General features: G+C 41.7%; 1 protein-coding gene and 1 pseudogene across 1 annotated transcript; one reads left to right on the top strand and one right to left on the bottom strand.

Moving 5' to 3' along the window:
• The first annotated feature begins 258 nt into the window (after positions 1–258).
• Positions 259–2,076, top strand: LOC135555463 (transcription factor JunB-like). The gene has a single exon (XM_064987908.1). It carries the CDS (start codon positions 591–593, stop codon positions 1,569–1,571), a length of 981 nt encoding a protein of 326 aa, XP_064843980.1. The 5' UTR covers positions 259–590; the 3' UTR covers positions 1,572–2,076.
• A 3,310-nt stretch (positions 2,077–5,386) lies between these two features.
• On the bottom strand, positions 5,387–8,374 carry LOC135555233 (peroxiredoxin-2-like; annotated as a pseudogene).
• Between the last annotated feature and the right edge of the window lie 3,733 nt (positions 8,375–12,107).

Genomic DNA, 12,107 nt, shown 5'->3' with positions numbered 1-12,107 from the left:
GTGACGTTACGTTGTTGGGCGTGCACAAATAGTTTCTATCCAACCAATTCCCTTTGCCAATCTTGACAGCATGCATGTGGGCTGATTCGTTTTGCATGGCCAGTGCACCGGGTGGGTGGAGATTTTATTAATGGACCAATGGAATAGTCTAAAATACACAGACTACGCTCACCCGTGGCACCGGGCCATGCAACACGAATGAGCCCAATGTTAGGGGTGTATATAAAACGGCATGTTACGAGCTGCTCACTCAGAGTGAATTTATCACATAGAACAACATACCCCGTACGCAACCTTATGTGTGGGTATAAAGGTTCTTCATATACAAGGTTGAAAAAGATAGCTCAAGACATTGGATCACGACAATACTGCGGTCATTCATCTGTTGACAGCCTTCGTGGACCACTGCTCTGTTCTACATCTTGGATTTTCCCTCACTTTTAGAATTGAAATTCTTTTTAGTTTTGAACTTGGGTCATTGCTGAAAAAGAGGGGTGCTTGCGTTGATGCGTAGGCCTACTTTTTGCTGACACCGTCATTTGTTGACCAATATCCTGAGACAACTGGTAAGCTCACTTTCCTACGACTTTATGTCTACAAAAATGGAGCAGCCTTTTTATCATGACGACTCTTTTCTCTCGGCATACGGCCACTCTGATGCTGCATTGCACGACTGCAAACTCCTAAAGCAGAATATGAATTTGAACATGACAGAGCCATATCGCAACCTCAAGTCTGACTTGTACCAAGCAGCGCACCAGGATGTCGGGTCACTGAAGCTTGCTTCCCCTGAACTCGAAAGACTTATCATCCAAAACAGTAACGGTATAATTACTACTCCCACCCCAGGCCAGTACTTCTACAACCGGAGCATCACGGATGAGCAGGAGGGCTTTGCGGAGGGCTTCGTGAAAGCCCTGGACGAGCTCCACAAGATAAACCATATGCCCATGGTCCCGCCCAACGTGTCTATTGGAGCGGGTGGTGTGACGACCTGTTCGGCGGCGGCCTCTAGTGTCTTCGGCTCCTCCCTGCAGCCCGAGCCTCCAATCTACACAACACTGAACGCTTATTGCCCAAACACTAACCTCTCTTCTACATCCAGTTACCCCAGTACCACCATCAACTACTTACCGCCGCACCACCAGCAGAGCCATCACCAACAGACGTCGACGCACGCGTCACACCCCTTTCAGTACTCTCTACCTGGCGCTGGGGTCCATCCACAGCGCCTTGTGGCTTTCAAAGAAGAACCACAAACCGTCCCTGATCTACACAGCAGCGACGGTTCCCCGCCAATGTCCCCAATCGACATGGAAAACCAAGAGATAATCAAGGCCGAGCGGAAGAGGCTTAGAAATCGATTAGCAGCAACCAAATGCCGGCGCCGCAAACTGGAGCGCATCTCCCGGCTGGAGGACAAGGTGAAAGTTCTGAAGTCGGACAATGCTGGGCTCTCCAACACAGCGAATGTGCTTCGTGAACAAGTCGCCCAGCTCAAACAGAAAGTCCTGACACATGTTAGCAGCGGCTGTCAGCTGATGTTGACGAGCAAAATGGAGGCATTTTAAATGGAGAGGCGAGGGCATTACGCAGAGTAATTCATAATTTAGAAGTGACAACACTGGAGGAATGTTCTACATGAACCGCACTGGAAGAGGCCATATACCGGCAGGCTATTGTTGGTAATGACAATACGGTCGCAGGCTGTGTAGGTTGCTCTCATTTCGGGTAAAAGACTGACAAATGGTACTTCCGGATGCTGGACACCGCACAATGGACCATATAATCCATATACATGACAACAGGAACTGCATCCAGACTGAACATGTAGACACTGACACTGAGTGACTAGAAAAACAAACCAGAGACCACTTGATAGGCTGGTTTTGATACCTAATCAATGGAAATTGTATTGTTTGTAATTTTGCATATCGGCATGCAATGCTGCATTCATTAAATGTTTAAGTTATTGTTTGCCAGGTTGATCCTGACAAATTAATATTTTTGTCATGTTTACAATGTATTTTTTATTTGTGCGATGTATATTTAAGTAAAGTCTCATGTTCAAAACGATTTTGGCTTCATGTTTGTCTATTGGTGTCATTATGCCATTCATGGTGTTTGATTAAAAATGCGACTTAGAAATTGTATTGGTCGTTAAAGTATGATGGCTATATGCGCAGAGATTTACTGAAGTCTAGTGTTATGCATAAACACCCACCTTACGCGTGTGAATCAAATGGCTAGTTTTCATTGAAGATGGGTTTAGGTCATGCTCCTTTACAATGAGATTCGATGCTATTAGACGACATTCAAGCCTTCATGTCCAGAACGTCAGCGCGTTACCTTTTACGCACAGCGTGTCCGTATAAGGACTCTTCTGGTAGAGATTACGTCACTGTGAGCGAAGCTTTATGGGGAACTCCCGCCTTCCTTGCAAATTGATTTCATTACACTTCATCTAACACTTTGTATCAATAAGATGGTTTGGCACAACGGAATTTCCAATATTATTATTGAAATAGGGTAATAATTAAGAACTGAGCTAAGGAGCATAACAAGGGGAAACTAACTTTGACCAGATATGGACTTGGCACAGTCATAATTTCGCAAGGGTGATCAATAACTACGGACAAAGTTCAGCCACTAACTTGACCATTTTAAATTACAGTATGTTGTATATTCATTTTTCATATGGCATGAAGTGGTCAACCACTAGACAAAAATATTCAAAGTCCTCCCATATTCAAGGTGTCTGTCCTCAGTCCATCAATTCTCTAGTTGAATCATCTATTTGTATAAAGACTTATGGCCACCAGCCACAAGAACATTGTGGAGACATCAGAAAAATATGTGAGGCCCTGTTCTCTTTGAATTGAGTCAGGGATATGGGAAAAGTCCCAGTAAAGTCGAGTTAATTGAAGATTAGTCATCATACAGTATCTTCTTATCCAAACAGTTTTTTAAATTCAAGCCCTTCAAAGTTGGCAACAGTTGCAACTCCTGTTGTTTTGCGGTCTTTGGCAGACAGAGGAGTTATTGAGTATGCACAAGCTGCTCTCACAAAAACAGGAGGGGAATTCTGTCCTGTTAAGTAGTTAATGATGTAGGCTACAGCAGCCAGCGAGGCAAACAACCCAGCCAGCCTGCTCTCCACAACCTTCAGCACACTTGAGAAGAAAAGAAAAGAAAACCACTTCAAAAGAATCGCTGAACGCTGGGGTTTTGACACACTTTCTCACCTCAGCTGTTTTGGAGAGAGGTTAACAATTTAAAAAAATAAATTATGCCCCAATATGGAAAATATCAGCTACGACAACTACGTGTATTCCATTTGTGTATCTTTCAGTTGAAATAGTCCTACTAGTATTCATAAAAACAAGTGCAGTTTCCACCGTTTCAATGTTTTAGTACAAAAAAACTGGTGTAAGATTTATTTATTTTGATTTTGTTATAACACATACATAATTAAAATGTGACAGTCAAGAGCAAACATGTCCTAATTAAACCCTTCTCTCTCCTATACCAATGTCTTGCACTCTTCTATTGTTTTCACTTCTCGACACATTGGTGGAACGTAAATGTTCCATTGCCAGATGGAACAATGTTTTTTGGATACTTGATTTCTCAGATCCCACCAAGGGGGAAATACATAAAAACATGGTGTTAACATGGTTATTCATGTATAGGCCTACACAACATGTATAAATACACACGCACAACCTGCCCAGTTCAGCTTCTCGCTACCACAGCCCACAACCAACAATGTCTGTGGGAATATCTGTGATGCAAGTGATGACGTATGAAGATCTGGGGTGGGTTTATTTTCCTCCCCTCTAGCCTCCGTTCACTCCTACAGGCCTCACTCTCTCGCTCCATCTCCCACATTTCTCTCGCATTAGACATATTCCTCCCACCTCACCATGGCCATCTGAGCTTCTTTCAATAATTACATAACTCATTTCCGAGACATTTAGACCTACGTAGGACAATGCAGATTGAATGGGATTTTGCATGCTGAATGTCTATCTAAATGGTGACATGGGTCTTCAATAGGAATCGTCTAAAACACTACTACAAACTTTTTCCATCTATCTCAAACCGAGGGAGGTAATCCCATAATCTTTTAAAGACAGTCAATTTGTGATAAGTAGGAGTCTACATAATGTCTGGTTTCTCAGTCCTTATGTGTCACCAGAGGAGTAAGTTAAGTTGTAATAGAATGGAGGTGATATGCAGTGTACACTGTGCAGCTCACCATGAATTACCTCTGGAACACAGGGAACAGATTATAACCTCTTCTGAGACATGCAGGGTTCACTATCACCCTGGGAGATACAAGAAGCAGTTTGGTCATAACAAGTGGGGTCATTCAAAAATAGAGAATGTTTATAATCTATTACAATATAAAATCTTTAAAAGGGCAACTACACTTCCTGATCTGGCCTCGTTTTTAGATTACCGTAGGTTAATTAAGAAATGCTAGCGGCCATGACTGAATTCAAAACATGAGTTGATATCAGGGTGTGGTTTGATGTGGGTGTCTTGTGTGTGTGTGTTCGCAGGTGGGAAGAGTTAACCAAACTATTTTGCCAATTAGTGGACTGTCAATAAACTACACAATGTAAATGCAAATATTTTCATGTTGTACACCTGTTAGTTCTCATCATGTTTTACATTTTTGTATTATCATTTCTACAATTTATAGTTGGTTTGAGGTATTTAAGTCATTGACATTTGCAGCTATTGGATTTTTTACATATTGTCCCATGTACATTGTGTAATTTAGCAATGGTCCCTAAACTAGCCCCATTGGTACAGCATACCCAAAGGCAACCCAAGCACAGGCATTACAATCTGGTAACTTGTAGCTGCACTCCAAATTAATGATTACTTGTGTACTGCCAGCTGTGGGCACGATTGAAACAAACCCAACCTTAATTTACATTGTGATGCAGTCACGACCACAAGTCCCACAAAACTAAGTTTTAGATGAGACTATGACCAAAATTATCCTATTTACACATTATACTAAATTTAGACAGCAGAATGAATGTTTATGACTTGATGCCACATAGGCTGTTTTCCAAATGAGAAGTTGTTTTTTAGAGGCAGTTGCTCTTTAAACTAATTTGTTTGTATTGTATCAATTAACAAAATCTATACAAAACCAATGCGTTCCAGAATAACAGGGACATTGCTTGTTGAATATGTGCATAGCACCATCTAGTGGTTAGTAACTAAAGCTTACTATTAACTCTATACCAGTGTTTGTGTCATATTCCAATATAAAAGTACTGAATAAAAAGGCAAAAGCAACTTCCAAATGCCTCATCACTACAAACAAAACTAGAGAACAATTTAGTTAGAAATTCTGTTTTTTTATTAACATTCCAGTTCATACTCACAAGGCACTGTTTGAATTGTAATCAAAACAAATCAAATGTTATTTGTCACATGCACCGAACACAACATGTTTACCTTACAGTGAAATACTTAATTACAAACCCTTAACTAACAATGCAGTTTTCATAAAAATATGTGTTAAGTCAAAGTTAGATAAGTTAAAAATCAAAAATCATTAGAGAACAGCAGTAAAATAAGCCCAGTGATGGAATCAACATCAAGCCTAATACACAAATGATATATAATTTTCAAGAACTCTCACAAAACACATCCCCACTGACAGTGTAGTTGACACAGAATCAATGCGATCAGCAGACTCAGTCAGTCAGCGATCCAGCTAACAACAGTAAGTGCTCAGTTAGTACCCTGTATAGATGTAACACCTCTACGGAGGTGTGGATGGATCAGTTCTGTTTGGAGAAAAACTCCTTGCTCTTCTGGATGTCAGGGACAATGGTGTCTCTCCCTGGTCTCCTTCCTGCTGGGCACACTGTAAAGAGCAATAAGTCACACATCTGCCCTGTGACCATACAGTGTATATCAAACACATTTGCGCACTAAATGTACTGTATATTCTAATAAGAATAGGAACTGAGGTGAAGAGGGGCTAGAGGTCAAGTAGCACTAGAGTGCATACAATGGAGGTCTATTGGTGCCTAACAATATGAGTCTCCTGCCATGTCCTGAGATGTCAGCACATGCTACTCTAAATCCCCAACCTGCTCTCTGTCCCCTCCTCCTCTTACCCTCTCCAAACTTGTCAGTGTGCTGGAAGGCCTGCACCAGGCACAGTGTCTCATCCACAGAGCACGCTACTGGCAGGTCATTGATGGGGATCTGCCTCAGGATCTCCTTGTTACCAATCACAAACAGACCTCTGGACAGTAGTGTCATGACGTTGGCCTGGGGATAGGTTTATGACAGTCATAAATACCTCTTCCCCCCCTTTTCCTCTCTCTACCCTACTGAAGTTACATTTGCAAAATCCTTGGTTAACATAGAGATTCTGGGAACATCAGAAGGTGGGGGGAAATTAACTATATTCTGGTAATCCGACCAATTGAACATATGCAGTGGTACTTAATGAATATGATGTCAGTTCGGTTGTCATCTGAGACATTCTCATCAATGATAAGATGACATAAACTCTACAGTGGAAAGTCTACACATCAGAGTTATCGGATTAACATGGAATTGTTGTTCAATTTAAATGTTTGAATATTAAATTATTCGTGATGGGATGAAATGTGATTTTAGCTTCTAAAATGTGAGATTTGGGTTTTCATAAGGTAGGGCTCTGCTCAATCAGTGGCCCGCCCCTGTGAAGGGACATGGGCTATAAAACTTTTCAGACACGCCCTCCTCTTCCTTCCTATATAAAGCCTTGATGACAATATAACCTCCTGTTCCGAGGATGTGAGGACGACGGTCCGATGTCGGAATGGTTAAGATAATAACTACAGAACGAAGCCAACATCAGCGTGAGCTTTGGTTGCGAATGGTATGAACTTTGAACTCTCATTCACTACAGAAGTGATACCTCCTAGCCGTTGAGTTAGCAACAGCCGCTGCAAACGAGGGTTAGGAAGAAACAGACAGAGTATCCCGTCTACCCCACAACAACGTTACTACAATGGATTCAATTTAACAGCAGAGACATTCTTCAAAGGACGAAGGACTCGGTTGGGCAACACGGCCTTCCATCTACCACCAACCTACCGAACCCCAGCTCAGAGTAAATATTTATTGCATTTTCCTTTTCCAAATGGGCGGTCATTTAGAATGCATAAGGTACTGTATTTACGATAGCACAGCTTCGTCCTTTGTTCCTCAGTCTTCCCGCTCTTTCACTCAAACCAAGCCACTTAGGATTATAATAGGATTATAAGACTTCTCCCAGAGCTTGGTAACAGACCTGTAGGCTATGCCCTCATCCTTCTTCAGCACTCCGTAGTCCCTGGAGATGGCCTGGGTGGGGTCAGCCAGCAGAGGGATCTTCATAGGGCCCAGACCTCCCTGTTTCTTTTCTGTGTTGATCCTGCACAGGAGGGGGAGAGAGAGAATCACTATTACACACACAATAAATACAGGACTGTAGGCAAATGCACTGCACGCCTGCATGATTATTGATGACTTGAACAGTGGCCGCTACACATCTGCTGTGTATCTGGAGCTGAAAACCGACTCAGTCAGTCTTCCAGGGTCATATCACAGCTACACAGGCTGACAAGAGAAGCTTAACTCTGGGCAGGGTGGGGCTTCAGGACCCTATGCAGCCTAGTGCATTTACTTCCTGGATTCCTCTTCACAAACATGAAAATAATTACCTAACAATAGCCACAAGTTGGGGTATTAAGTTAGATATATGCAGCAATATGCAAAATAATTAAATAAAAACATAGATTATACAGAAGGACAGTAGAGGATAAGATTGTGGTTTGTTTTCCTATATCAGTATTTTCCACATATGACCTTAGTATAGGTCTCACCAGGCCAGGTGAATGAAGTGGGAGTCTGTAGAGGCTGCCAGGACCTCACAGTCACTCTTCCTGAACTCCTCAGCACGTTCACTGAAGGCAAACAAAGGTGAAGTCCAGCAGGTAGAAAAACAGCACCACATACTTCCCATAGGGAGAAAAGACAAAAGGGATTTCAAAAGTATTGGATACAGTTTATGGTAATTTGCCTAATAGTTAAAAATCTGCTTCCATGACTTAACCTCAACAGCATGGGATGTGTATAGCTAAGCAATGATTTAAGTCTGAGAAATGTTGAGTTTTAATGTACTTTTTGTGTTTGTGTGTAGTTGATTTCACACCAAAGCGAAGCCTCTGTAGTAGGACAGCTTGACCTCTTTGAACTGTCCGTCCACTACGGCTGTAGCAGTGAACTCTGGGGCTGGCTGGCCACTGTGATACACCTGACTCAGAGTGGAATCAGAGTGGAAAACCTTGGTTAGCGGCATTACAGGCCAATAGACTTAATATTTCGAGAAGGGCATTCATTGAGATTAAAGTAAATTTCATGTTTGAGTACTATAAGCCTAGCCACACTGACAAAAATGAAAGTGTGTCTCGACTAAGAAAGCTGACATTTGGATTTCTTGAGACATGAAAACCTGTTGTTGAGAGTCAGGAATCGTTGACAACACTATTGTCTGCCTCAAAACACTCGAGCACATGCCCGAAGCACATGACACACTGCACAGTCATGCTTGAGGTTGAGGAATTGGTTTCTTTGTAAAGTCCTCATGCAGCAACCTCTCAATGAAGGACACCATAATATTTGCACACAAGCTTGTTTCCAAGTACCCATTGCTGCGACGATAGGACAGTTCACTGAACTCACTGCTCCAAAGGGGAACTCTAAGCTGCAGATAATGACCTTGAGAAAAATGTACTTAAAACATGATATAACAGAGGGATATTATAATCATATCCTATTGTATTATTTTTTAACTCACATCAAATTTTTATAATTGTTACTTTAGGCTTTGAATAGATCATCTCGGACCTGTGAGCAGAGGATTTTCCCCCACATGACACAGCAAGAAAGTAGCAGAGGAGAATCAAACACAGAATACTAATTGTTCTGATTACCAAATAAAACCAGAAATCTGTCTCATAAATCTTTATCATGAAACATGAACTTCAGATAAGAGTTTGGTAGAGTTAAAGCTGGTATTAAACATGAAAGGAAACAGTCACATTTGGCTAAACTGTTCTTCTATCAATCTACTGCATTCCAAACACTGTAAGATAAAACGTGTAGTCTACAATAGCCTAATAAAAGAACACTGCAGTTCACACACAGCCAACAACCAAACTAACTTAGGCCGTCTGATCTATTTCCCTCTCTACAGTGTAGCCTACTCTAGCTAGTCTGTCAGCAGTTTAATAGTGTCAGTTTGACTGTCAGTAGAGTGTAGGTTTATGTTATTGCTACTTTCTCAGGTCACTGCCACACAAGTAAGAAGAAATAGTACCAGTGTCTGAGTTTGTGTCAAAGAAAGTGCACAATTAAGTGGCAACATATAGACTAGGCCAGACTAGACGAGGCCATTACTGCTGCCAGAACACGGACATAGTAATTAAGTTGATCAACAACTGACCAACTAAAAGCTGAGGAGAATATGCTGTCTCAGCTTTCTGTAAGTGAAGAATTTGATTGACGTTATCAATCGCGGAAAATGAATATCACAGAGTTTCTAAACCCAGACACACAACATCGCGAGACTCCCGAGAAAATGACCACGCAGACTTGGCCGGGGTTTGAGAAGTCAATGAGAGAACTGAAACGTTCTTCCTTAGTTGTTAATTTTCTAAATCTAAAGGCACAACCTAGATTCGAGTCAATGTCTTAAGTAGTTTAACATATTATTACCTGAACTTCGTGAAAGTGTCGAACTGACACATTTACATTTTCGTCAAAAACAGCTTTATATCTAAGGTGTGCCTTTGAACTGACGGCATGCACATGCGCAGTTTGGCGCGAGAAGAGCGTTAGACCCGGTTTCTGCGCATGAGTTTAGCTAGCAAATGTCGCCATGACATCGCCTACCAGCGTGATCGGTATTTCTGTTGGAGAAGTCGTTTCTGCCAATCTTCCTACTGTAGGTTACTGTCTTTTTGGGGGATATGCCAAACTCATCCTAATCGGTACTAGGAAACTCGGAAATGTCCGACTTGCTTGATTCGTTGAACGCAGCACGTCTATAACTACAACTACATTGAACAAAAATATGAATGCAACATTTAAAGTGTTGGTCCCATGTTTAATTAGCTGAAATAAAAAAATACCAGAAAACGTCAATGCCGCACAAACAAGTCAAGCCGAAATCAAGGACCGGTAGGATAGTCAGTTTTATGAGGGTACGTTTAGCAGCATGAGTGAAGGATGCTTTGTTGCGATATAGGAAGCCGATTCTAGATTTAATTTTGGTTTGGAGATGCTTAATGTGAGTATGGAAAGAGCGTTTACAGTCTTACCAGACACCTAGGTATTTGTAGTTGTCCACGTATTCTAAGTCAGAACCGTCCAGAGTAGTGATGCTAGACGGGCAGGCAGGTGCGGGTAGCGCATTTAAGAGCAGTTGGAGGCCATGGAATGAGTGTTGTATGGCATTGAAGCTCGTCTGGTTTGTTAACACAGTGTCCAAAGAAGGGCCAGAAGTATACCGAATGGTGTCGTCTGCGTATAGGTGGATCAGAGAATCACCAGCAGCAAGAGCGACATCATTGATGTATACAGAGAAAAGAGTTGGCCTAAGAATTTAACCCTGTGGCACCCCCATAGAGACTGCCAGAGGTCCGGACAACAGGCCCTCCGATTTGACACACTGAACTCTATCTGAGAAGTAGTTGGTGAACCAGGCGAGGCAGTCATTTGAGAAACCAATGCTGTTGAGTCTGCCGATAAGAATGCTGTGATTGACGGAGTCGAAGGCCGTGGCCAGGTCGATGAAGACGGCTGCACAGTATTGTGTCTGTGTCTTTAGTTCAGATTATTTGTTTTAAAAAGCCTATGTGATCGGATGCGATGCCTGTACAGGCATCAAAATCAGCAAAATTCCAGAGGGCCAACTAATAGTACTCGATACAACTCAAACTTTCATTAAAACACACATACAAGGTACTCAATTAAAGCCACACTCGTTGTGAATCTAGCCAACATGTCAGATTTGTAAAATGCTTTTCGGCAAAAGCATGAGAAGCTATTATCTGATAGCATGCAGCCCCCAGAAACACACGAAGGGGACGTAAACAAAGAAATTAGCGTAGCCGGCGCTACACAAAACGCAGAAATAAAATATAAAACATTCATTACCTTTGACGAGTTTCTATGTTGGCACTCCTATATGTCCCATAAACATCACAATTGGGTATTTTTTTCGATTAAATTGGTCCATATATACCCAAAATGTCCATTTATGAACACCGTGAAATCCAGGAAAAAAGTCATGTTTCCCAACGCAACGTCATTTTTTAAAATTAAAAAAGTTTGGAAATCGTGTCGAAGTTTGCCTCTTCCATCACTTCCTCTGGGCGCCTTCATGACAGGATGTGCCTATTACTCAGATGACCAAGGATTTAGCTGCATTGAATTCACAACACTGGCGACATCGTGTGGAAGCTGTAGGAACTGCAAGCCCGGTCCCATCTATTATAGCGTGCAATAGACAATACAGAGACTGGCGGATGGATTTTTTCTTTGTCGATTTTGTGATCAGGTTTCCTTGCGATTTTGACCACGGAACTCGTTCTGCTATAGTCACAGACACCATTGAACCAGTTCTAGAAACTTCAGAGTGTTTTCTATGCACACATACTAATCATATGTATATACTATATTCCTAGCATGACTAGCAGGACGTTGAAATGTTGCGCGATTTTTAACAAAAAACGGTGAAAATTCGCAGCATCCTTAAGAGGTTTTTAGGTCGATGAAGACGGCTGCACAGTATTGTCTGTGTCTTTAGTTCAGATTATTTGTTTTAAAAAGCCTATGTGGTCTATAGGCTTAGAGAGCTTCATAAGCCATTTATTGAATTGTGTTGTTTGAATAGTGTGAGAAGACCACAACATTGGTGAGAATCACAACATAGGGTACAACATCAATTCTAGCTCTTAAATGCATATTTCGGTATTTTGGCAGAGTCAAATGAACTCGTGGATACCATTTTTATGCCTCTGTGTTCA

The sequence above is a fragment of the Oncorhynchus masou genome, chromosome 15 (genome assembly GCF_036934945.1).
Source record: "Oncorhynchus masou masou isolate Uvic2021 chromosome 15, UVic_Omas_1.1, whole genome shotgun sequence".
Lineage (NCBI taxonomy): Eukaryota > Metazoa > Chordata > Actinopteri > Salmoniformes > Salmonidae > Oncorhynchus > Oncorhynchus masou.
Note: the sequence above shows the minus strand (reverse complement) of the source record. Positions and strands in the feature narration are given on the sequence as shown.